The sequence below is a fragment of the Echeneis naucrates genome, chromosome 8, assembly GCF_900963305.1.
Source record: "Echeneis naucrates chromosome 8, fEcheNa1.1, whole genome shotgun sequence".
NCBI classification, from domain to species: domain Eukaryota; kingdom Metazoa; phylum Chordata; class Actinopteri; order Carangiformes; family Echeneidae; genus Echeneis; species Echeneis naucrates.
The window spans coordinates 12,168,493-12,192,991 of NC_042518.1; the positions used below are offsets into that span (position 1 = coordinate 12,168,493).

The 24,499-nt window shown below is 42.0% G+C and overlaps 2 protein-coding genes across 3 annotated transcripts; one reads left to right on the plus strand and one right to left on the minus strand.

Moving 5' to 3' along the window:
* The first annotated feature begins 59 nt into the window (after positions 1-59).
* Positions 60-20,377, plus strand: epn2 (epsin 2). The gene is made up of 10 exons (XM_029508913.1): positions 60-213; positions 5,696-6,469; positions 7,694-7,848; positions 12,511-12,623; positions 13,029-13,133; positions 13,544-13,682; positions 14,093-14,245; positions 14,571-14,663; positions 15,965-16,198; positions 16,743-20,377. Exons 2-10 carry the CDS (start codon positions 6,039-6,041, stop codon positions 17,105-17,107), a joined length of 1,788 nt encoding a protein of 595 aa, XP_029364773.1. The 5' UTR covers positions 60-213; positions 5,696-6,038; the 3' UTR covers positions 17,108-20,377.
* Positions 20,378-20,583: 206 nt separating this feature from the next.
* Positions 20,584-23,666, minus strand: b9d1 (B9 protein domain 1). Of its 2 annotated transcripts, none has more exons than XM_029508834.1 (7): positions 23,489-23,666; positions 23,290-23,358; positions 22,606-22,717; positions 22,382-22,478; positions 22,093-22,155; positions 21,214-21,281; positions 20,584-20,955 (listed from the first exon to the last, which is right to left on the minus strand). In XM_029508834.1, exons 1-7 carry the CDS (start codon positions 23,549-23,551, stop codon positions 20,822-20,824), a joined length of 606 nt encoding a protein of 201 aa, XP_029364694.1. In that variant the 5' UTR covers positions 23,552-23,666; the 3' UTR covers positions 20,584-20,821. The 2 variants fall into 2 exon arrangements, with proteins under 2 accessions (XP_029364694.1, XP_029364693.1); XM_029508833.1 differs by having other exon boundaries at positions 20,584-20,976.
* Between the last annotated feature and the right edge of the window lie 833 nt (positions 23,667-24,499).

Consider the following 24,499-nt stretch of genomic DNA (forward strand, 5'->3'; position numbering starts at 1 on the left):
CGCCATGTTCTGGAGGAGGGGATACGTGTAGCCTGGCTTTAGCTGCCTTAGCATTAGCAACACACAGCTAGGCGGAGGCGCAACAAGCTCCTTGAACGCCGTAATAAGTACTCAATCTTGAAACCCCCTCCCTTTCCCCGGACTTGGCGTTATTCGTGTATGGGTTTATAGCCCTGGACTAAAAGTAGAGGCAGACGCAGTACAAGTGATATGGTAAGTTACCGCTTTCTTTCAAGACAGGCGAGTTGTTTTGTTTCTCCCAGATTGTCCTGTAATCCAGTTTGCTCTGGTGATGTCTCCACCGAGCACCCGTCTTGGCCGTTAGCTTGAAGGAGCGCTAACTAGCATAGCGTGCTACTTGGTTATTTTACCACCGAAAATACATTTGTGAGCTGACCGGAGTGATTGTGTAACGAGATATCGGCTGTAAATCCAATAAACGGTTAGTCGATTTTTTTTAAAGTGTCTGATCAACAGTTGAGCTTTTTCACCCGGAGGACGGCGGAGGGACGGGGCTTTGCTAGCCGCCGATACAAACACAGGGTTCGTTAGCTTCGGTCCAACTTTTTTCAAAGCCAAGTTTTGAGGACGTATTGGAGATTAGCCCGAGTCCGTGATTGGAGCTTCGAGAGCTAATGCCCCAAATCAAAGGCAAAACCCACTGGCACAGAATTAACAGCCAACAAACTTTCTTCGGCCTTAACACTAACCGGGCTGAATTAAGCAACTACATGAACACCATGAAGTTAACATTACTCGCTAGCCTGTTATGCTAGCAAACGGTGAATACTTGCCGCAAGTTCGCACTCAACTTGCTAGCATTAGCGGCTGCTGTGAGTAGCATATGGGCTAGTTATTCCGCCCAATGTACTTATCCCGGCACCAATCTATCGTTACACCCCATATTAGGAATTCACATTTCAACTGGGGTGTTTGACTGGGTTTTTAAATAATGTGAGCACACACTGGAATTAGGTTTCGCCAAAGCTTTTTTTTAAGCTTGTGTTCTATCAGTTAAAAGAAATGCTGTGATTTTTTTTTTCTTTCTTTTTTTTTTTTTTAACTGAGCCGATTGGTTGGCTTCGTTTCCTTCACCCCTTCGCCGCTCTGTGATTGAGAGGACTGTTGGGTTAAATCACACTTCGGTGAGCGATCAGAGAGAATATTAACGTCCAAGCACTGATTTGGGGCTCTATTCATGGTGTGGGCGCTGTCTGTTTACATGCTCCGTTCCCAATCGGCAAACCTGATTGTGGGTAGGCGAGCATAAAGTATCTGCTGAGAGGCAATAAACGGAGGCAGGTTTTGCTCATTTAAAGGGCATGCTGCTGTGTAGGTGTTAGGGTTTTTTTTTTTTTTTTTTTTGGGTGGGGGGCGCAGCAGTGCACTGAGCCCATATAAACGTGGCTTGAGAGAGGGGAAGGGCTTTGTCTATTGTGAGGATGATCAGTCAGTCACAGTGGGTGACAGATGCATCATCACCGTCCTCCTCCCTTCCCTGACTTAGCTTTGTCTGTCTTGACGGGCCTGGGAGGACAAAAGGCGGGGTGACATGCTGATGAGAAGGTGGCTTCCCTTCCTGTCTTCACTCCCTCAGGTTTAATGCTCACCATATCCCACATAAACTTAAAATCAACTTGGGGCTCTTGAAATATGTGTTAGTGGTGTGATTGCGTCAGGGTTTGACTTTATTCAACACTTAGTTTGGATTGCAGAGAGTTAATCCCTGAGTTGAGGATTAAATACTGGTTCGTGCTACTGGTGCATGTGGATGGTTGCAGTTGAATTTACCTGAAAAGGAATAAATGGCTGGTTAAAGAACTGGCTGGGCTGCATGATGTCACATTGCTGCACACCTGACTCTGTCCTCCTTAACCCATAAAAATGCTCTGTCACACACAATCTCACTACACAGGGACCTTGTTGTGCAAGCTCTCTATCTCCAGATCAGCTTTACTTATGCTGTGTGGGCCTGGCAAAGGTAGACCTGTTCTCCGTCTACAGCTTCTCAAGCTCTAATGCTAATCGCAGTTTACCTAGCCTTTGCCAAGACGCACAGAATAGATTTGATTTGTGTAGTTGCACTAGGCAGTTCACTTGTGCTCATGCTGTTTCTTCTTGACAGACCATTACTGTCTGGAATCTGCAGGAATGCCGGCAAACTCCATAACAAATTCCTGTAGGTAGGGGTAAAACACTTTGAAAATGTTTTCTTCTTTTCAGTCCCCACTCTACCATGTCCACACTTGTAGCACAGCAATTACTTTGAATCAATAGGTCTCCCTTTTGTCTTTAAACAGAACTCAGATACTTGTTTGGTTATAGACTTTGAGGTGATATATTCTATTGTCTTTACAGTGGAGTATAGTCCAATAAAACCACTGTTTGTTTGCTCTGCATTTCACTCTTAGGTCATTCACACACCCACACTCAGGCTTTACATTGTTGATGTGATCCATTAAAACTGGCTTTGGATTAAACATCTGTGGCCACAAGAGATGCTTGTGCCCTTTAGCGTGTTTGTGAAGCACTGTCAATTTAATGATGATGCTATGAATGCGTCCATATCAAAGCATCAGGAGTCATGAATCTTTACGTGAAATTGACATCTTGATGACAGTAAAGGCAGACAAATACATCAGATGTAATGTAATTCTATTTAAATCCAATATTGCCAGGATATTTCTGCCACCAAATATTTACAAGTATTGAAATCTCTATTGTCTTGTGGGTTTTGTCACCATACCTCTTAACTTCAGACTTCAAGATTAAAATCACCAAACCTAAATTTATTTATTTACCCCCCCCCCCCCAAAAAAAAAAAAAAAAAAATCTACTATGTTTTAGTTAGAGATCCACTGACCAGAAGAGGAGAAAAAGAATGGCAGCAGGTTAAGTTTGCATGAGTTCATGTGAAACTGTAAGAAACAGACCCTGGGCTTCTTTCGGAGTACTCTCCTCCTCGGCATACTGGCAGTTTGACAGGAATGATGATGGGGCAATCATTTCATCATAATGAACTTGCACTACCATGTGTTAGTGCACACACACACACAAACATAAGTCTTGTGTGCCGTCTCTGCTGGGCTGTGGGGTTTTAGTGATCTAAGCAAAGAAAGACTGAAAGAAGGCGTGCCAGCGGTGTCTTGGGGTGGGGGTTGTTCCGGGGTGGGGAGGGGGTACAGGGGGGCCTGGCATGGACAAGACAGACTCTCCTCTCTTCTTCCTGTCTGCCTTGGGTGAATAGGTGATTATAGCAGCAGATGTGTCATTAGGTCTGAGCTGTATTCATGCGGATGCAGGGTGAGGAGGAAGGTGACGAGGGACTGTTTGGAGGGGATGGGGGCAGTGCGCCACAGGAATCACATTTCACTGGCGTTAAGTGAATTTACGGGATGTGCCAAGTTGTTTTCTTACCCCTTTACAAACACATACACTTACGCTGCTCATTTCCTCACCCTCATCCCCCAAAGCTGTCTTTCCATGGCATTACTAGGTTGGAAGTTCCATGAAACGTGTGTGTGTGTGTGTGTGTGTGTGTGTGTGTGTGTGTGTGTGTGTGTGTGTGTGTGTGTGTGTGTGTGTGTGTGTGTGTGTGTGTGTGTGTGTGTGTGTGTGTGTGTGTGTGTGTGTGTGTGTGTGTGTGTGTGTGTGTGTGTGTGTGTGTGTGTGTGTAAATATGCATAGAAACTTTCTTCCCTCTCAAGAAATATCCTCCTGTATTTAACATAAAGACTTTTACCACTCTTCTGCTCATGAAGTACTTTCTTTAAGGACATGTTGATACACGGCCGGCGCAGGGTTTAAATAACTGAAAGAGAAAAGTCATCATGAGGGTCTGCTGATACTAGGCAGAGGAGCAGTGGGTCTGGAAAGACTGACAACCTGAGTGTCTTCATCAATGAAAAGGTTTTAAAACAGATTTGGTAATTTGGCTGTTGGATTGCCTCAAACTCCAGTTTTTCTTGACAGTAATGAGTGATAGTGTATGCGCTTAAAGAATTTAAATCAGCCTGTGTCCAAATTTGAGATTCTGTTGTGGTATATTTGCTACTGAGGTCAATTGTATTTTTGTTTGTTTTGTTTTTGTTTTGTTTTTTTTCATAGCTGCCAGTATCACACAAGTATATGCTCACTTATTGTTAAATAGATGATGCTTACGTTTATGGTAAAGTTGTGTTTTCTGTGAATTATGCTGAAGTGACATTTTTTATGAAGTGTCATTACGTGTGAAACTTAGATACTCTTATTTCTCCACATACTTTCCATGCTTGTGTGTGTGTCAGTCAGGAAGTGATTAGTAGTTGGGCTGCAAATCTGTTAGAAACAGGACAGAGGAGTCATCAGTCACTCATGTAGTCATCATCAGACTGGAAATGGTTTATATTGCCTGCCACCCACCAAAGGGTGGAAACACATTTTACTCACTTATTGCCCTGGTATATCTCAGGAGTATACTGAATGTTAAAATGCTAATCCTCAGAAAGAGCACAGATAAAGGCCCGTTGTAGACTCAACAGTAATGCTTCAATCTTTTCCAAATTAAATCAACAAAGCTTTGAATCTCTCCCTGCTAAAATCAGCCAAAGCTATGGCGCCTTCTTTGTAATAAATTGTGTTGACTTTCAGCACAAATCATCCTAACATTATTTAATATTTTAGAGCAATTCTCCAAAGATCAGTGGGTAATGTGTCGCCCATTGTCCCACACATTTGCATGTCACAAATGCAATCAAATGCCAAATATTTACAATGCAGGAGCAACTACTAAGCTGGCAAATCAAACTGTAGAGATGATTTTCTTATATACAAATTAGCACATCAAAAGTATTTGAGTGAATTGCTATCCAATGAAGCAAAATGTGTGTAGGTCCTAAATACATAGGCTTGTTGTTTTTATGCAGTTTTTTTTTTCTCCATTGCAAGGAACCTCTGATTGGTTTCATGTAATCTTGTGTTTGCTTGTGAATGTTTTGTTTTGCTACTCTTTCTAGTCCTCCAAGCCCACCCAATGAGCTGCTTTACATCCTGGGAGTAGCATGACCACCCAGACCTGACTGCCCTCGCACTATTCATTTTCAACACCCTGCCTTATAATTTGCATTTGAGTCAAATTACTGTAAACCTAAGTGAGATTACAAAAATTCAGTTCTTGGTCATACCACTCTGGCCCTGTATAATATGAAGGGGGCGGGCTCTCTATACGCCTGCATGGAAATTGCTTACAAGTGTGTCAGTATGAAATGCTCTGTTTTGTCTAGTTTCAAAAAGGAAGGCACTACATCTGTTCCTATAAATTACCATCAGTCTTTGTTTAACTGTGGAGATTACACTGACAATCAGTCTTTGACAAAAACTGTCACCCCAACAAATGTTATTCTGCTGATTATTGAATGCATTTGTTGAAAATATTCTTAGAAAACAGCACATTTTTTGAGCTGTGTGCTTTTTATTTTCTCAACTTTAGTTTCTTAAGTGAAAAATATATTATTTTATCACAGTAAAAACAGAGAGTTGTCTAAAACATGTCAGATTTGGACTCTTGGAACCTCATAAGAGTGAAGAATTGTTGACGGTGTTGTATGTGCAGTTTAAGCTTGAATGTAATTTGATATAATTCTCCCCCTTTCCTGTTTATTTTACTTCTCTTTTTTTTCTTTTGCACACTAACCTGTTATTTATCTGTTTGACCTAGGTGATGGCATGGTCATGTGTACAGCCAGCGCCGTGTTTGTGGAGATGGTTTTAACAGACACTGTTCTGGAGGACTCAGGAACACTACACTGGCCTGGAGAAATCTCATAGACAAACACAACACAACAAAGGTTTACACATTCATACTCCACTTTGGTGCCGTGAGACAGGACGCAGATACACGGACACATTACACAAGCGTCATCTGAAACACACAGACGCACACAGTCACATCCTCTGTGTGTTAGCTGCTCTTCTTCAGACGCCTTTTTGTGTCCCGTCTCCTCTCCTGTGTGAGAGCATCCATTTCATTTCTTGCTGTGTGTCCTATCTACACTGCCACCATGCCAAGCTCCACCATCCGCCGGCAGATGAAGAACATGGTGAACAACTACTCTGATGCAGAGAAGAAAGTGCGAGAGGCCACATCCAATGACCCCTGGGGCCCATCGTCTTCCCTCATGTCTGAGATCGCAGATCTTACCTACAATGTGGTGGCATTCAGTGAAATCATGAGCATGATCTGGAAACGGCTCAACGACCATGGGAAGAATTGGCGCCACGTCTACAAGGCACTCACCCTTCTCGACTACCTGATCAAGACAGGCTCGGAGCGAGTGGCGCTGCAATGCAAAGAGAACATCTTTGCCATCCAGACTCTAAAAGACTTCCAGTATATTGACAGAGATGGTAAAGACCAGGGCATCAATGTCAGGGAGAAGAGCAAGCAGCTAGTGGTCCTGCTCAAAGATGAGGACCGCCTAAAAGGGGAAAGGTAAGATCTAAGTTAAAAAAAAAAAAAATCTGTTCATGTCCTCTCCTGAAGTCTTTGCCTTTGTACTCTTCTAAAATGCCCTGCAGAGCATCAGATCATGCTTGCTATTACGATTTTTGTTTTAAAATGAAGATGTTCTTCATTCAGACTACCATCTTAGTTACAAAAGCAATCTTCGTCCACATTAACACGCTTAAAAATGCGAGGTTACCATTTTTAGATGATGTCAGTCGGACTTGTGATTGGTTACTCATGCTGCCTTCACCACTGTTAGCTGAGGCTGACAGGACCTAATTAGGGAGCGACCAGGTGTGATTATGTCTCAGTTTTTAAAATAAAATGAAGCCAATGGCGTTTACAAAACACCGGTGCTCAAATGAGTAGTGTGGATGTGTAGCAAGAATGCTGCGCGCAAGATGTGTTTTTAAAATGAAGATGGCCAGAGTTTTATCAAAGGGCACCAAAAAGATTTATGAATAAATAATTTGGGGTTGAATTTGTATGAACAAATGCTCATTTACATTTTTTTTTTTCGATTAAACTAATAATTTTAAACAGTACACCTTATAAAATGTCTAAATTATGACACCCCAGGTTTAAGATGATTTGTTAGATTATTTCCTGTACAGTGGCATGTTGAGCAAAGCTTGGGTGGTGGGGGGGTTACCATGGGTTTTTTCCCCCTAAGACTGCCATACTGTAGTTATCCCCCTGGGGAGCCAGGGTACTTTTAGACTTTGCTTATTGTGTTTCCACACCTGTTGATTCTCTACAAAAGCTGAGCTTTGACAAATGGATGCAGTGTTGACATGAATTTCTAAAATCACCTCCCATTGTGGACACAAATTGGATGCCGCATTCATTCTTTATACTTGAAGATATTGCTGAATAACTGAATTTGGGATCGGTCTCGTACTCCTTGTATCTTTCTATAAAACACAGATGAGATTTCTTACCATATTTGGAGCATATCACATTTCCAGAGTTAGACTAACTGTCTTAAGGTGGGTGCTTCTTTATTTGTTTGACATTAAGTTTCACTTTCTGTAATGATTTTGATAATTAAAAGTCTAGCTGTGTTAAAAACCTGGAGTACTTCAGACTGACCACCCTCTCATATCATGCGTTCATTTTCTCCATTTGGATGACAGCACGGACTACATGGATCTTAATTTGAGTAAAGATGAGTGATCATATCCCATTATGGTATTTTGGCCCTTCTAGGTCTCAGGCTTTGAAGACCAAAGAGCGCATGGCCCAGGTTTCCACTGGGAGTAGTCAAATGGGTTTTGGACGAGGCTCATCTCAGCCCAACCTCTCTACTTCGTACAGTGAGGAGTACGGCAGATCAGAGGGCTCACCTGCCTCGTACCATGGCTGTGAGTACCACTTTATTGTTTTTGTCATTGGCTGCAATTACTCAGATACATACAGGTCTCAAATGACTTCGCAACACAGGTAATAACGGTGTATTTAATTTTTATTGTGCCCCACTTGGTGTAACTTTGGCCTACATCCTGAAACCTTCCCCTCCCCCTGCTCTGTCCCTGACTTGCCGTCCCACAGTAGGGCTGCATTCCTCAGCTCTCCCTCTCTCACACACAGAAGAGGAAGCAGAGTTCACCCCCAACCTCTGTCATGTGGATGACAGAGGAATCTCAGTATTTCACTGTTGAATTATGACTTGCCGCTGAAATTTCACATGGTTCATTTATATTCACCACAGAACCTAACTGGCACAGCTAACTTTGACTAGGATGAAATTAAGGGGACCCTATCACACATCCAAAAAACAAATAAATAAATACACATACACATGCTGTTTTGCCAGCAGCTTCTGGCTAATTTTCTCAGGAAAATTATGTGAGGCAGTGGGAAGAGAGAGATAACACAAGCACAGTACAAAAATGAATTGTTTGTGCATGGTAGAATTGTTACAGGCCCAGCTAAATAGTATCAAGTTGATATTCTGTACACATTTGCAGTCCATACGCCGGTCACCCATCTAATTGAACAGACGGTGTAGCAAATTAATGATCCCTTGAGGCAATATCACTCAACCATGGGCAAATATTGAGTAGTTTTTGTGCTTGACCCATATGTAGATCTCGTGTATTAAATCTTAGGTATTGTGCACCAGCAGCCCATTAAAACCACTTGACTCCAAAGAGGTCTGATGGTTTGTACATTATTTGGGAAACAAATCATATGTGTTTCATTGTGTCTTGATTTATCATAATTTATTTATCTGATGTGCAATGCTCATAATTGAGAATTAATCAAGCAAAAGTGTTTGTTTTGCTCTACCAAATAATGTACAAAGTAATGAGTTGAACCTTGAAGTCATTTGATTGTTAATGGGGTGCTGAAGCTTAAAATGTTACATTTTTCTAAATGGTACAATCACAAATTAGAATTTTTGTTGAGTGACACAGCACTCCTGGGAAATGTTCCTAGGAAATGCTGAGCTCACACTTCTGTTTTCCTTAACTGTGGAGATGGAGAACACTGTGAGATGCATACTTACAGTATAAGAGCTTGGACAGTGTAACAATTGAAAAGAGATGCTAGAACTGCAGAATTTGTTTAATTTTACAGAAAACACTTTGGTGGAAATGTAGTGACAGTTTAAAGCGGTGTGATGTACAGTTTTATTTTGTTACCTCCAAATTCTTTTAATACCTCAAACAGAGAATAAATTTTTGGAAGTGTAAGGTACAGGCCTACAGGAGTTCAAATGGACTGAAAGAATGTTGAAATAAGAGTGTTGAAAATAAACAGAAGTCACAGTCAGGAAATGGAGAAATGCAGAGAGGGATGAGGAGAGAATGGAGAAGTTGAAATGAAGGAATGAACCTTCACCTTCTGACCCCAACTCTTTTGTACACAGCATGATGTGTGTATGTGTGTGTGTACGTACCTGTGGGTGTGTGTGCTTCTCTTTTGTAACCCGTGTGGTTTGGATCGTACACTTGGCACAGTCAGGACTCTTACTTCCTGCCCTACATTCCATTATGTACATTATGTTTGAGTGTGCGGCTCAGAGGCGGAAGTTTAAACAGCTGAGTCATCAGTTGCAATAACTGCGAGGCTGACCAATAGAGGTGAGGCTGGGTGGTGGCTGTGGGCGTTACCAGGGGGAATTTTTGGGATTCCAGCTGAACTTCCTGAGCATTGTTGTCCAGACAGGGGAGAATGAAAGCCTTTACAAGTGAGATTGTGGGTGTTAACTTGATATTTTAAAAATCTTAAGTGTTTGTTTGTGGGTCATATTAATGTTTTATTTTTTTTTTTTTTTTACTTTTCCATTCAGAAATTAACCTAAACTTATTCTGTCAATGAGCTGAGGCTAACAGCCTGTTCAATTTTGTTTAATTTGTGCAAAAGGTCAAATGGTTAAATCCTCTGCACCACAATACTAAGTTGACATTAGCCCTGGGGCTCTATTTCAGAAGTCCAGTTGGTGCACAAATTACACATATAAAACAGTGAATGTTCATGAGAGTTTGCCAATTCTGAATCAGCAACTACAAAACAGTACGCGTGTAAATGTAAATGTGTGGCCAAATGTGAGCCTTCTCAGTTGAGCACTGTAAGCCATTTTTATTATTATTCACCCTCCTTGGTTGTCTACCATCCCCCTGCTCAGTGAAGCATCTGCATCTGACTGCACCACTGTGTCTCACCAAGATCACAGTTCCTCAGATTTTTTTGGAAATATGCAAATAAATAATAAGATTCCATGTGTGTCGCGCTCCCAAGGAACTGGATGTCTCATTGGATTTCTAACAGTCATGCCTTCATCTAGAAGGACAAATGTGCTTGCAAACACAGGGCTAGTATGTGGCTGAGACCCTTTAATTAAAAAAAATCTTGCTTGCTGTTATTGCCACATAAATCTGCTGCAGATGGCACAAATGGTTATCAGCCCATTTCACCTGTCGCCAATACTCAGTTCTATCTGCTCTGTGCTTGGCTTGCATGTTTTCTGTCTTAGCTTTTTGTTCGAGTGCTTGTATTTGTTTAATTTTAGTTTTTCAGTTTATTTAACATGGTGCCACAGAAAATTATGGTGGTGACATAGGAAACGACTAAATTAAACATAGGAGGGAACTGGTAGAATGGTAGAAAGGCTATTTTCTGCTACAAAGCAGCAGTGTGCGTGCGTATGTTATGCCAAGAAATTGTAATTTTCCATATATGGTCTTTTCCCAAGAAACTGGTGTGTTTTACTTGGCTTTTAATTTTGTTTACTTGTCTTTCTGGCTTGCTACTATTAAGTGTTGCACTGTTTGTTATGGTGTGCCCGTTTTGTGTCTCTTTAGGATTGGAGGATAAAAACTGCTAGTGGAAAGAAAACTATTCCTGTTGATAGCAGCAGGCAGCACATCCCATATTACTGGTGCTTGTTAAGCAATGAGGCTTTTGTCTGCCTTTCTCAATGGCTGGATAACGTCCAAAGTGTCACATATGAACTTATCATTCCAGCATCTTCTGCACGGTTACATATTGTATTACTGTTCACTGTCTATTTAGGACAGACATGTAACTCACGTCAAGGCAGTGGCTTCATTCCCACCAGCTATCCAAACACACCTTTAGCCCTGTTGCTTCTGGTCACCTTCCCAGGAGACAGACAGCCTGGAGATGGAGCGAGGGAGACCTGGGTCAAATAAAGAGAGGAGAAATGACGTTACTAGAAAGGCCATTCTTTTGGGTCATGGAGAAATCAGACTGTTACACTGCTTGTGATCAACACAACATAAACTCAGCAAGCTGTTGTTAGGCACAACCCCCGATTGTTGACAGTCACTAGCTAAGTTGACAGTTTCTCTTTAGTAAATTCAGGGAAGGCCAAACCCATTAACTGTTGTGGGAAATGTCCTGCATTGTATCATTTGTGCCATTTCCTTTATCATGGAAACATTTGGGGTAATTCTAATTAAAAAACTTGAATGTACTTGATGTAGCATCTACTGCCTAAAGAAGTTTTGTCAGGTCAGGAGGATGTTTATCAAAGTTTGAGGTTTCAAGTTAAATGTGTCAGATATGGAAACTAACCACCAGTGTTTCCACACATCGTGTTTGTTTCAGTGTTGTTTTTTTGTCTCTGTGGTAAGGCCTTTACATATCCCCTCAGACCATCTACGTTCAGAATGATTGGCAAAATAATGTAACATTTACAAGTTCATCATGATGTGAGTACTCAGCAAGTATGTGTGTTTGTTTGGGAGTGTCTGCATCAGCAGCAGGGCATGTCATGACTGGTCTGTGTTGTTTGGAGCTGAGACAGGGACAGAAAAATGAGGCACGTAGAGAGAGAGAGAGAGAGACAATATTTTTGCAGTTAAAGTCTGAGGGGATCAGTCAGTAGTGGGACAATGTATGTTTTGTTTTTTTTTTTGTTTTTTTTTTTTCTAACAAATCAGCTTTATATCTGAATCATTTTGCACTTATGAACACCCACAATATTCACAGACCACACAAAGCTACCACAGGGTGACATTATATATGGAGGAAAAAACAAGTAGTGTAATTGGTAAGGTGGTGATGTCAGCCTTTTCTAGTTGCCTCCCACGTTATAGTTCCCACAGAAACAACAAAGCTGCTGCTTCCTAAGGAAAACATACACGGTCACATTTTGAATTAAATAATCTGCTGCAAGCTTCCTTAATGAGTGTCTTTTGGCATCGTACCTCCCTCTCCACAGCCAGATAGTGGCCTCTGCGTGTTTGCCACGTGCATTTTGTCTGTGCATTTTTTGTACTGCCACATGGCCTGATCTAATCCAATAAGATGAGTGGATCTGTTGTCCTTACAGGCTAATTTAAGGCATATATTTACACCCTTGAACTTAGTATTTTCTTCTACAAAGCACAAATGTAATTCAAATGTGACTTTGTTCAGAAGACAACTGTATGAAGACACACAATTGCATATGCACAACCACACCGAAATGTCACAGAAGTTGCAATAAATGCAGTGTGTGATAGTCTCATATGGCAGTGATGCTAACATATGCTGTGAATGTGTTTTGTTAGCCACGTCCCCTAATATGGGCTCAGAACTGGAGCAGGCCAGACCTCAGACCAGCGGAGAGGAGGAGCTACAGCTGCAACTGGCTCTGGCCATGAGCAGAGAGGCTGCGGAACAGGTATGCACATCAATACAAATGCACATAACTGTGCGCTCACATAGCACAGCATGAAGCCATGCTTGTCAATATCTTCTCTGACTGAAGCCGTCATTGTTTGGACCCAATTTACATTGCATCTGTGGAAACCACTGTACTTTGACATTCAAACATTACATATCGATTGAATTTACAAGATTGTGGATGCAGTTGTGTTGTTAATGTCATCAGTGACTGAGACAAAGGTGTGTGAATTTTTTAAATTTATACTGAAAATATTGGCCAACAAATTGAACTGAGACACCAGGAATAGAGAATGTGATTTGCTAAGTTCCATTTCCTAAAGACATGCTCCATAATAGCAGAATCATAAATGGGAGTAGTACCGTAAGTGCCGCTAATGCTAATAGCACTCTGGCTGTTCAGGAGGAGCGCATACGCAGAGGAGATGACTTGAGATTACAAATGGCCTTGGAGGAGAGCAAGAAGGAAGGTCCGGGCTCAGCAAAACTGCCCAAGAAGAAGAAAGAGGTAAAATACCCACAAACACGGACTTGATAGTGACTCAATGTCTCCATGATCATCGCCATGCTCCTGAAATAGTCTTTCATCTCCAAATCCTGTTATTCAGTCTGAGTCTGTCTGTTATTCAGCCGCAGTAATGAAGCCAGTAACTGGCAGCCTAGTCTGCCTAGTTTATTCCTCATTATTCTGCCTGAATGGCCGGCTGACTGGAGTTTGAAGGGGCACAGAGCTCAAGCGATAAAGAAGTAGGACAGCATGACTATGCTCATATTTTAACATGTCCAGCATCAGCGTGCTTTCCTTATCTCAGTGTTTTTATTCATCTCATATTTATTTTGCCCACATTCTTCCTTTTTCTCCTTTTCATTACTTCTGTTTTCTGGTCTTTCTAACAAACTTTCTCTGTCTCTTTCTAGCCACAGTCATCTTTGATGGATCTGATGGATGTCCCAGAGCCTGGTGCCAGTGCTGACCCCTGGGGTGCTGGGGCTGGGGCTGGGGCTGGAGCTATAGCTGGGGCTACTGCTGTATCAGCAGACCCCTGGCAGCCTTACGGTATACATGCTCTCACTGGAATTGTCATGTTATACGATATAGACATGCTGACTATCTTTCTGGAGAAGTATTTGTGTAAGGAGTCGGTTTTCTGCGTGTGTGTCATCTGTGCTTTCCACCTGCAGCTCTCAGCACTGTGAGTCTTTGTTAAATTGGAATGCTGCTCTACTGGCTCAGCTGCATTACTGCACAAGTGGGGTGTTTTTGACCAGTAGTTTAAGATGATGTCTATTCAGATACCTGTTATTAGAACCTGCATGACTCTACGTTTCCTGGTCCTTTTATTTTTGTCCCTCTTGTCCACTTCCTCTATCACCTATGTTTGTCTGTCCAATTTTGCCTTACCTTTTGTGAACTGTATCCATGTCCATTCCTCCTCCACACTCCTGAAACTCTTCCCATCGTTTCAGGTTCTGCCCCTAAGCCTGCGGCCCCAGTGGACCCATGGGGTGCTCCTCCTTCTGTCCCACCCATGAAGAGTAATGATCCCTGGGCAACAAACTCTACTCCTGCCTCTGACCCTTGGAGCTCTGGAGCTGCCCGCCCCAAGACATCCAACCCAGGTGACAATCAGGGAAAAGTTTCTGGCATGAGAGGCAGTGCCGCAACTTTATCCATGCCAGAAACACCAAGCATCTTCTTTAAGGAAGTTTGCACACTCACGTATTTCTCTAGTATATGAAAGTCTGAATCAGTGGCTTTATTGTGTCTCAAAGGCTCAACAGCTCTGGGTAAACAAATGCTTGTGTGCAACTGCTTGCTGTGTTCATGTCTGTTAGTTTTCCAAAATATCTCATTCATACTTACGTTGCCTGTTTCCATCTGTCAACATGTGTGTCTGCTGTCATTTTATGTGATCTTCTGTTTGTCTGCGTTGTCCTCTTTCAGGTAGCTTTGACCTGTTCAGTGCATCCAACGGTACGTCCAAAGAGGACTTCTCAGAGTTTGACAGCCTGCGCTCCTCCTCCTCTGTCCCCACTGGTACTCACCCTTGTCTTCGTCTCTCTAATGACATGGAGTTTGTGTTGTTTCTTCCTCAGTGATGCCTTTCTGCAGATACAGATATGTTTCTGTGGGGCACACATGTCTTGTGTTTGTGTGTAAATCACCAGGCCAAAGCAAAGACAGTATTAGCACCATTTTTTTAATGGTTAATGATTCTCCACAGTAAAATGCAACCAGATGCTGTGTTGATCAGATCCAGTGGTGGTGAAAATAGCTGTCTGCTCTAGTCTGGTCATGTATCACTGTGGTGTAATCTGTGCACCACTTATCTGTTTATTGCTAAATCCATTAGACCTGTGCCATTTAGTTTATGAGAGCCCTTTCATTTTTCACTTTTTTTCCCTGCTGCATTTGATCCAACAGTTATTTCTGACTTAAACCTATCCACAACCAGCCATGTTGGAGTTAGAAGGTTGGACTTAATATCTTGGCACAGGTCAGAGTGTTTTTCTCATGTAGATTGGTGCTTTCGGTGTGGGATCGTGATATTGGTGTTTGACTTTCGCTCTAGCTCAACACGAACACATTTGATAAAGTCAAGGACAAAGAACACAAATGAAGGTCTACAAAATGTTTTTCCGGGAAGGGGGTGCAGAAAACTCAAGACTGCCTGTCACCATTTGGTGTTTCAAGGACATGAACTTAAATGATGATGGAGAAGAAACTTTCTGCAGAGTGGGTTGGAGAAATATTAATATTTGACCATGTTACAGTATTTATAGGGCATTAATACATGCACAGGCCATTTGATGTCATGAGTTTTTTTGGGGGGGCTCTGCTGCATCTCAGTTCCTCTTCTGAGAGAGCAGTTTCCATCTCTGACGTTTCCTCCAGTCTCTGTGTATTTGTGTGTCACAGCTGGCATGCTGGGATTGTTCGTGTCCATGTCTGTGTGCATTAATGAATGTCTCCACTGCTGTCTGACTGCTGCTGTTAAGGAAAAAAAAACAGCCAGGCTGTCTGCTTCTGGTCTTCTCTCATTATAAGGTCTTTTGATCACTTTATTTAATCACTTCAGCTTTACTTCATGGCAAATGTGAATGTGGGTGCTAATATGCAGGTGGATATCAGTGTTGGTTACACGGTGACTAGCAAGTGAGGCCACAAAAATAAATGTAAAATGAAATAAAAAAAATAAGGTTGTTTGGTATCATAAATGCAGAATTCTCTGTAGTCCCTGTAGTGCAAAATGAGACAAGAATTATTATTGATGGGAGAGCTCATGGAACAGTGTCATCAGTAAAATCCAACCGCTGTGTTTGCTTTTTGGTCCCCAGGTGATGGGGGCATAGCATCCTCTGTCCCATCCCAAGCCAGTCTTGCAAGCAGCAGTAGTCTGGACCTCTTCGACCCGCTGCCCACCTCCACATCAACGTCCATCACCACAAACCCCACCAGAAAGACCCCAGAGTCGTTTCTGGGTCCCAATGCTGCCTTGGTCAATCTGGACTCTCTTGTATCCAAACCAGCCCAGCCTGCACCAGTCGTCAACCCATTCTTGGCTTCGACAGGTGAGCAAAAACCGAGAAAATATCTGCTTCTCTCTATTTGAATGCTGGCTCAAGATTTTAGTGCTACTATATGCCATTTATATTTGAGATGTTCATATAAAATGAAATTAAATTGTTCAAGAAAAAAGCAGGTAAACAGTAGTTCTGTAGATCTGTGCATAATAGATAAAATTTTTTAATAGATAAAAAATTGACAAGCGTGGGAGTGGAGTCAGTAAGCCCAGTGATGTGGGCATAAACTTGCAGGCCTGAACACAACAAGCAGACACACCCATCTACGCAGTTAAATGCTGAATCATTGACCTTGTCCTGTCTGTACTTGCTGTGAACCAAATGGAAAGTGGGATGAGTCACATTTCATTCATTTTACAAACTAACAGCAGTGCTTTATTGTATCCTAACAGGTTGTAGTTAATCTAATGTAAATACTATTTATCCTATCTATTGAAGAGTGTCAAGCATGACTCGACATGTGTACTATACAGGTGGATTGTGAAAAGTAATAACTCTTTTCCTCCTTTGTTCCTGGCTTATCTCTATCCAGGGGGCTCTGCCCCAGCCGCAGCCGCCCATGCAAACCCCTTCCAAGTGAGCCAGCCAGCTCCTCCCACCCTCAACCAGATGCGGGTCAGCCCGATGCCGGCAGGCTTTGGCAGCGTTGCTGAGCCCATGACCATCCCCTCCATGCCTGCTCAGCCCATCAGTATGGTCCCTGTGGCAGGGATGGCCCCCATGGCAGGAATGGCCCCCATGAGCCGTGTCATGCCTGCCATGGGAGTTGGCCCTGTTGGAGGTGTGGGGATGAATGCGGGGATCCCAGCCTCCATGTCCATGCCTCAGCCCCTGATGAGCATGCCCCCTCAAGCCGGGGCGCAGCCCACGGGGACCACCAACCCTTTCCTTTTGTGAGGGGGTGACTGGGGTGATGACTTACCCCGCAGTTACCCCTCATCCCTCCTTTTCTCTCGCTTCCACTTTGGCTCCTTAAGAAGCTTCAGAATGAACAAGGAGATGTCTTATCCCATTTATCCTTTTTATAACCAACTCTTACCCAGGTCGTACTCCCAGCCCATCCTCCTCTGACTTCACCACTCTTCTTTTTCTTTTTCTCTTCTGTGCTACAAGCTGCCCCATCCTGTGTGTTCCATACTGATCTGATGATGTTGGTGACCACAAAGAGTTTGCATCTTTCTTCAGACTTTCAGAGTAGCAGTGGCGTTTACAATTTTTCCACAGAGGCAGGACAGGCCTCAGTTACCTGTCCTCTTCTCATTCACTTGCCTCCTCTCCCTTATTTCTTCCCGTAGGACTTTAGGACTGCTCCTTTCTTCATCTGAGGTGGAATGACAGGAGAGTATGACTATACTAACAGGATCTTTTCACTAGAGCTAATCTTTTATAAGCCCTGTGAGTTTGTGTGTGTGAGAGAGAGACTGTGTGAGAGCAAGTGAGAGAATGCACACATCTCAGTACTTTTACACTGTGTATATTCCAGTGCGTTTTACTTACACACACTGGAGTAAGGATGAGAGATGGTCAGATGTGTTTATATTCTTTGTGTATGTTTGTGCGTGTTACTAAGCAGGGATTTTGCACAATTTTATTTTTCTCTCCTCTCTTTTTTCCTCTTTGCTAATGTTGGGCTCACCGTTATACCTTAGCTTAGGGAGGGAGGCTAACCGCTAAAAAAGGCCGAGACTACTCACATTGCCTCGGCTGTCTTGGTACCACTCAGTCACACAACTCTCGTCTGGTCACTTTCCATCTCCTTGGACCTTTTCCTGACCCTTCACATGAACCAGGGGACTCAGGAGGAAGATGGACACGTATGAAAAAAGATGACCCTCTTTTCCGAGGGGTTGAAAAGATGCGTAAATGCAATTTGTGTTTGTGTGTACTCATGCGCAGCATTAATGCTCAGATACTAACAGCCACATGATGATGTATTTGTCACTTCCCCTGTGTGTGTGTAGAGAAAAAGACATGAACTCTGATGGTGTCTGAACATGTGGTGGATGCAGTGGGGCATTGTGGAACAGTTTGTTTTTTTTTTTTTTTTTTTTTTTTCCCCTCTCACCTATTTTAGTTTGTGTAAAGGGTCAAAGGGAAGAGGTGAGATGTGTGCAGTTTGTATGACGGATTTGTTTAGCTTCCAAGTGTACTTTAATGAGCGAGTTTTCCGATCTTCATTCAGTAGTTAGAATTTGCTCAAGTAAGTGGAAGTCAAAACAAGGGATGTAGTCATCTGCAGCCTTAACTGTGTGTCCACTGTCCGCTGTGTGTGTGTGTGTGTCTGTGTGGACAAGACCGTTTATCCAAAGGGTTGTGAAAAAAGCTCTGGGTTTAAAACGCATGTCAGCCGGTCAGCATCGTGAAGAGGGTTGCCCTGCGAGTGGATTTACTGCACTAATCTATCTACAAGAACATTAACTGGTGGACTTTGACTCGCACACACTTGCACAGGGGGGTGGGTTACACCAGGATCGCTCTATCAATAGTGCAGAGGATCACGCAACAAACAGCAAGATGTGTCATGAAAATAAGTCCTTTTGTTATTTACTCATTAGTTGTAAATCCCTAGCCAAGCCTGTCTGAGTTTTGGCTCCAAGTTCTAGCTAAGCCATCAGCCAGCTTCATTTTCTCTTTTGTCTCTGTACTGACACTCTAGTTTTTTCACCCTATGGGTAGGCTATGTATTTCTCTTCTCTTAGAAGCACAACTTTACCAAAGTCATAGCAACTGTGATTTCTGAGGTTGTCATACTTTGAGTAGTTTGAACAGTAGGGTTACACTTCACTGACTTTTTTTTTTTTTTTGTTAATGACATCAGAGATTCCATTGTTGTTGTTGTTGTTGTTTTTTTTTTTTTATAGTTCAGAGCCGTTTTACTGTTTGTTCAGGAGTTTATGTAAGAAAGTGTTACTCTTTGCTCAATATTGGCACATTTACTGACAGTAAGCTAAGCATCTCTGTCTCTATTGGATGAGAAAGGTAGGTTGATTAAATACAGCTAGAGATGATAAATTGCATCTGGTGTATAGACCCTTCTTCTCCTAAGGTCACTGTAATATCTTCAGTTCTGTTAATATCACTGCCAATCTTGTTACTGTGGAAGGGGAGTGTTTTTGGTTTTTTTTATTGGTTTTTTTGTTGAGTGAGTTGGTGCCCTCTCCTGGTCTGCTGTGGTATGATAGCTACATGGCAGGACTCTTGATAGTTCCTCAAGAGGCAGACCTTCTTTTCTCTCAGGCAAAAGGAGGGGCAGTTCCAACAGTGTGTATGATTTTTTTTTTTTTTTTTTTGATGATGATACTGAAGGCAGTCATGGTGATTTTTATGCTTGGGGTCCTGAATGAATGGATGCGACAGAACTAGCAGACCAGCAAACATTTTTAATCTTAACTAAATATATGCAAAAATTGGAGCTGGAATTGGGGGGGGGGGGGGGGGGGGGGGAGAAAGATTTAACGCTTACTGTGTTTCGCAAAGTTAGATTTGCTAGTAAAAGTCTTGTTTGTTGAAACGCTATTATGAAACTCTAGCAAAGACATGTCACTTTGTCACTGGCCTTGATGTCACTGCAGCCTGACGTTTAACTTTACTCCAGCGATTGTGGAAGAGGTTGTGTGATTGATACATTGGAGGGGGGGAAAAAAAAAAACTTAACTAGCTCGAGCAAACCCAGCACTCCAAAACAGTCACTGCAGTTGACCACTTTTTCTTCATCCCTGCAGCGGTTTCACAGTCATGGCTCTGATGCAGTGAAAACGTGGCCTGTGAGTAGCGAGCTCCTCTGTGTGTTACTATGTATTCACTATGCTTTTATCAAGAGGACTAACTGACCATGTGGACTGTCTGTCTTTATATGCATAAACAGCCATCCTTTATTCTTTTCCATGTCTGTCTATTTACCCTTCTCATAGTACTGGGAGCAGGCTGCTTTTTTTTATTGGATACGTGCTCAACCCGTTGGCATTATAACTGTATAATATAATTTATCATTTGTACTATTGTAACATACTGTTCTTCTGTATACCTTATTATTCTGTGTAATGGGTTTTGTAGGAAAAGTCAGTGGTATTTTAACGGCATCTAAACCTACAAACGCAGCAAGCCGCACCCTGTCGGATGAAGACAACTGTAGCTGAATTGGTTCAAAATAAAATGTGTATCACTTCAGCTCTAACTTGAGGTGTCTGTGTTCTTGTATGCTTCCCCTCCGTCAGATAATGAGATTTTCACACGAGACTTGGGTAGTGAATCTTTTCTACTTCAATGATGCATGTCTAACAACCAAAATACAATGAAACAATTCAAACCACAATATAAGAAGTCCACATTTATTTAAAAAAAAAAAAAAAGTAGAAAATGGGTTAATAAATTGTAAAACACATTTTGAAACAGCTTAAATTGAATCCATCTGATTAAAATTTCATTCCTACACTTTGCACTATAAAGCACTGTGCATTCCATCCTGCTGTTCTTGTATTGTGAATTTCCATTGCAAGTGAGGAGGTAAAAGAGACAAAGTGCTGTGCTTTTATTTTGGTGGGGACCAGCAACCCTGATGGCAAGAATAATGAACAGCTGCATGTTACGTCTGAGAAGAAAGTCTGTGTGTAATTATAAGTGTGGCTGTTCTTCTGTTGACCAGCCCGATGTGGCAGACTGTGTGTTTGCAGGGCTGGAGGGTCCTGTGTCATAGCCCAGCTTCTTCATGTCTTTAGTCATGATGTCAAAGGAGACGGTGACAAAGCCTTGGGAACGCACCCGCGTCACTACAAGCACAACACAACTGTATATAACAGCTTCTAAACACGATGACCATGTTGAAAACTTAATATATTAAATGGAAACTGAAGGTAGACCACAGACTTCCTTCTAGTAGCTCATTCAAATATTTTCCAGCTATATAGAGACAATTTACATTGTGCTGGCCAAAGCTTAAACGTACTCCACTTGTGAAGAGAACTGCTATACACTTCTACACACAGCATGTTACGTAAAAAACAAACCTTCTCTGCCTTCACCCTGGGCCACTACTTTAGGGTCTGTATACTCTGGCCGCCGCCCCAGCAGCCAGCTAAACAAGGGAGATGGAGAAAAAAAAAAGAACTGGTGAAAAACTATAGAGGGAAATATGCATTACCATGGCAGCTGATTTTTTTTTTTTTTTTTATTCACTGCTAATGAGATTTATTTATTTTATTTTACTGTAAGTTGCAGGGTTTTTTTCCTCATCAGTCACTTTCTCTTGAAGTAATTTTCATGAAGAGAAATCATTTCAAACAAATGAATTCTTCCACCCATCCATGTTCTACCACTTCTCCGTTTCCAGGTTGTGGGGGGTGCTGGAGCCAATCCCAGCTCATTCTGGGTGAGGGGGGGTCACCCTGGACAGGTCACCAGTCCATCACAGGGCCAACACACAGAGACAGACAGAGACCAACAACCACTCACACTCATACCTATGGACCATTTGGAGTCACCAATTAACACAAACATGATGTCCTTGGATGGTGGGAGGAAACACACAGGCACAGGGGGAGCATACAAACGCCACACAGAAAGGCCCCAGGCTGGGAACCGAACCCACAACCTCCTTATTGTGGGGTGCCGTGCTGCCCCAAACTAATTCAACCAATCCTAAAATATTAAAAGGCTTCTGTTCAATGTCACTCATTTCTCTGACACACAGCAACTGGTACATCACTATATATGAAAAGTGGAGTTTTGCATGTTGAAGACCTAAGACTTTAGAACCACAAAGTGAAGCTGTGAAATAGTCGATTGCACTCAGATTGTTTTTTTTTTTCTCCATTCAGCAGGCACAACTCAGTAACAGCATTACAGTGGCTCAGAAAACTAAACACACAACTGCTCACACAGCCCACCTTGTGAATTTCTGAAGTTTCCATGTGGGCTCAGGGACAAACATGGGGATGGTCCGCGTATGACTAAGAAGGAAAAACAAAAAGACACAATATGTGAGAACATATAAAACAAGATCATACAAGACCTTATTATGGTTAAGCTAAATTGTAATGAGGGAGATGAACAATATGCCTATTTATTGATGATTTTTGCTAACTAGTCACTTAAGTGAAACTAAACTTAACGACTTCAGTTCAAGGGTTGGGTTAGGGTTAGCAAAAAGAGAACATTTATGGGTGTAATACTGACTGTCCAGGTGTGAATGGGATGTGAGTTGCTCCATAGCCTCGTACGACATCGTTTCCAAACACGTCTGGACCATACACACTTACCACAAGCTGAGGCCCTGTAAAATGAAAAGATACCCTCAGTATTCACTTTTCCTACAGTTAGATTTCCTTTGGACGTGAAGTTACGAATATCAGTCCACAGAAGAAAACTTTGCGGTTTGTGTGTAGGTGAGTAGTGCTTACATCCAGATGGGTTTGTGCTCTTAAATGTTGTTTCCAGTGGGAAGTTCCATATTAATTTATGTGAATACTGACTTCCTTTACAGGTTATTTGAGTGATGCCTTCTTCCAGCCCCTAGAGAAAAATGACACACAAAGACCTTCGAGTTAAATAAAAACATTTTTGGATACTTTTATAAAGGTGGAATGCATGTGAACCATTTTTCTTTAATGTTGATATTGTGTATTATGAGTACTTTTAAACCCTTTTGCAGTTATTGTTTTTGCCTTTTCCCAGTATGTTTATCCAAAAACATATACATACACACACACATTGTGTATTTTAGAATACTGACATTCAAATGTACCACGGCTTTTTGCAACACTCAGTTTTTTTCAGTATTGATCATCATTGATGTGTTTAGTATGATGTTTAATGGCTTTGTTGTTCAGCCAACCACCAGAAAACACTAACATATCAAATTCACAACGACACGGACCAGATTAAAACTGGAGATCCACTAACTTGAAAGAAAATAACAACTTATTAGATTCAGATCGACGGATAACAGCTAGAAGCAGGACATTTTGGACAGCATGGATTGTATTTTGTTTTTAACATATTTAATTTTTAAATTTAGTGCATCATGAATACAACACCATTAAAGGAAAACAAACATTCTCCACGTCGTGTTGTCGACCACTCACCGAAGTGGAAGCCCAGTCGTGTCCGTAGACATAACAGTATTTGCAGTACAGGTTGTCATACTCTGGAAACTGAAAATGCAACACTAAACAAGTTACCTCGATGCATGTGTGTAAACATACATTCAGATTAAGCTAATGCTGGTGCAGATGCTAAACGAAGTTAGCTGCTAGGCTAGACTAACTACGGAAAACAACTCACAATAGCGCCTTCAATTTGACCGTTCACCGTGAGAAGAAACACCGACGGATTGCTCGTGGCCATAACAGTTTTAGTTAGTTCACATAAAAATTCAAAGAGTGTCCGTTTCGAGAAATATTACACCAAGTTTCCCCCAAAAATGCTGGCATTCATTTATTGAGCCGAGCCCCATCCGTTGCTAAGGCGACGCTTGCTCCTCCTCACGGCTCCCCGCGAGGGCCAAACCGAACGGGAACGTGGAAGAGCTGCTGAAATAACGCGAATGTCCGAAAGATGGCGGCAGCGGTACGAACACGTGGGTATGTCTGAAGTCACCTGCGCCGGAAATCAATTTCCGCGTCTCGTACGATTTAGTCACAGAGACACTTTAAATGAACAACAATGTGGCCCAAATCAGACTGGGTTTACTTTCTCCACATCGTCATAGGAAGGTCTGCCGAAGAGGATCACGGGATGCATCACGCCTCTGAGAAGAAGTAAGCGGACTTTGTTATTCCAGTGTTGTTGATTCCAAACATGCTTTGTTTTTCCACAGGCTCCAAGGTTAAAACTCAAATGTTAAAATGTCATACATTTCCAGAAAACCAATTGTCTAGAATAGAATGAACAATTTCACTTACACACAAAGAAAATATAGTTTTTTTTTTTATAAAGGCCTTGCCATCAGAGACCCTCCCACAACATAACTTGCACTGATAGCTCAGTTGTGGAAATTGTGTTTTGGTAGTGGGGAAGGTTGTGATCGGTAACTTTATAGTTATGTTCTCTCTAATCGTATGACTGCTGACACTTTCTGTTCTAATTTAACCAAACCCTGGGATTCATTTAAAATGTTGATAACATTTGCACGTCTGGATGACATGCCGTGCTGAAGAATACAATAAATGCATATATGATGCAGCCCACAACACTATATTGCTGTGAGGAGCATGAGCTATTTGCAAAGGACATTGCACTCAAAATTACATATGGTTCAGGGTACTCATCAGGCTACATATCCATTAGCTATTT

Excerpts from the sequence above, each read along its gene's own strand:
- b9d1 (XM_029508833.1), bottom strand. The coding sequence starts at position 23,551 with ATGGCCACGAGCAATCCGTCGGTGTTTCTTCTCACGGTGAACGGTCAA. Across the intron at positions 22,718-23,289 it reads ACGACTGGGCTTCCACTTCG|GGGCTGGAAGAAGGCATCAC; the intron begins GTGAGTGGTCGA and ends ATTTTTCTCTAG. Across the intron at positions 20,977-21,213 it reads CCAGGGTGAAGGCAGAGAAG|TGACGCGGGTGCGTTCCCAA; the intron begins GTTTGTTTTTTA and ends TTGTGCTTGTAG.
- epn2 (XM_029508913.1), top strand. The coding sequence starts at position 6,039 with ATGCCAAGCTCCACCATCCGCCGGCAGATGAAGAACATGGTGAACAAC. Across the intron at positions 13,683-14,092 it reads AGACCCCTGGCAGCCTTACG|GTTCTGCCCCTAAGCCTGCG; the intron begins GTATACATGCTC and ends CCATCGTTTCAG. Across the intron at positions 14,246-14,570 it reads CCCCAAGACATCCAACCCAG|GTAGCTTTGACCTGTTCAGT; the intron begins GTGACAATCAGG and ends GTCCTCTTTCAG.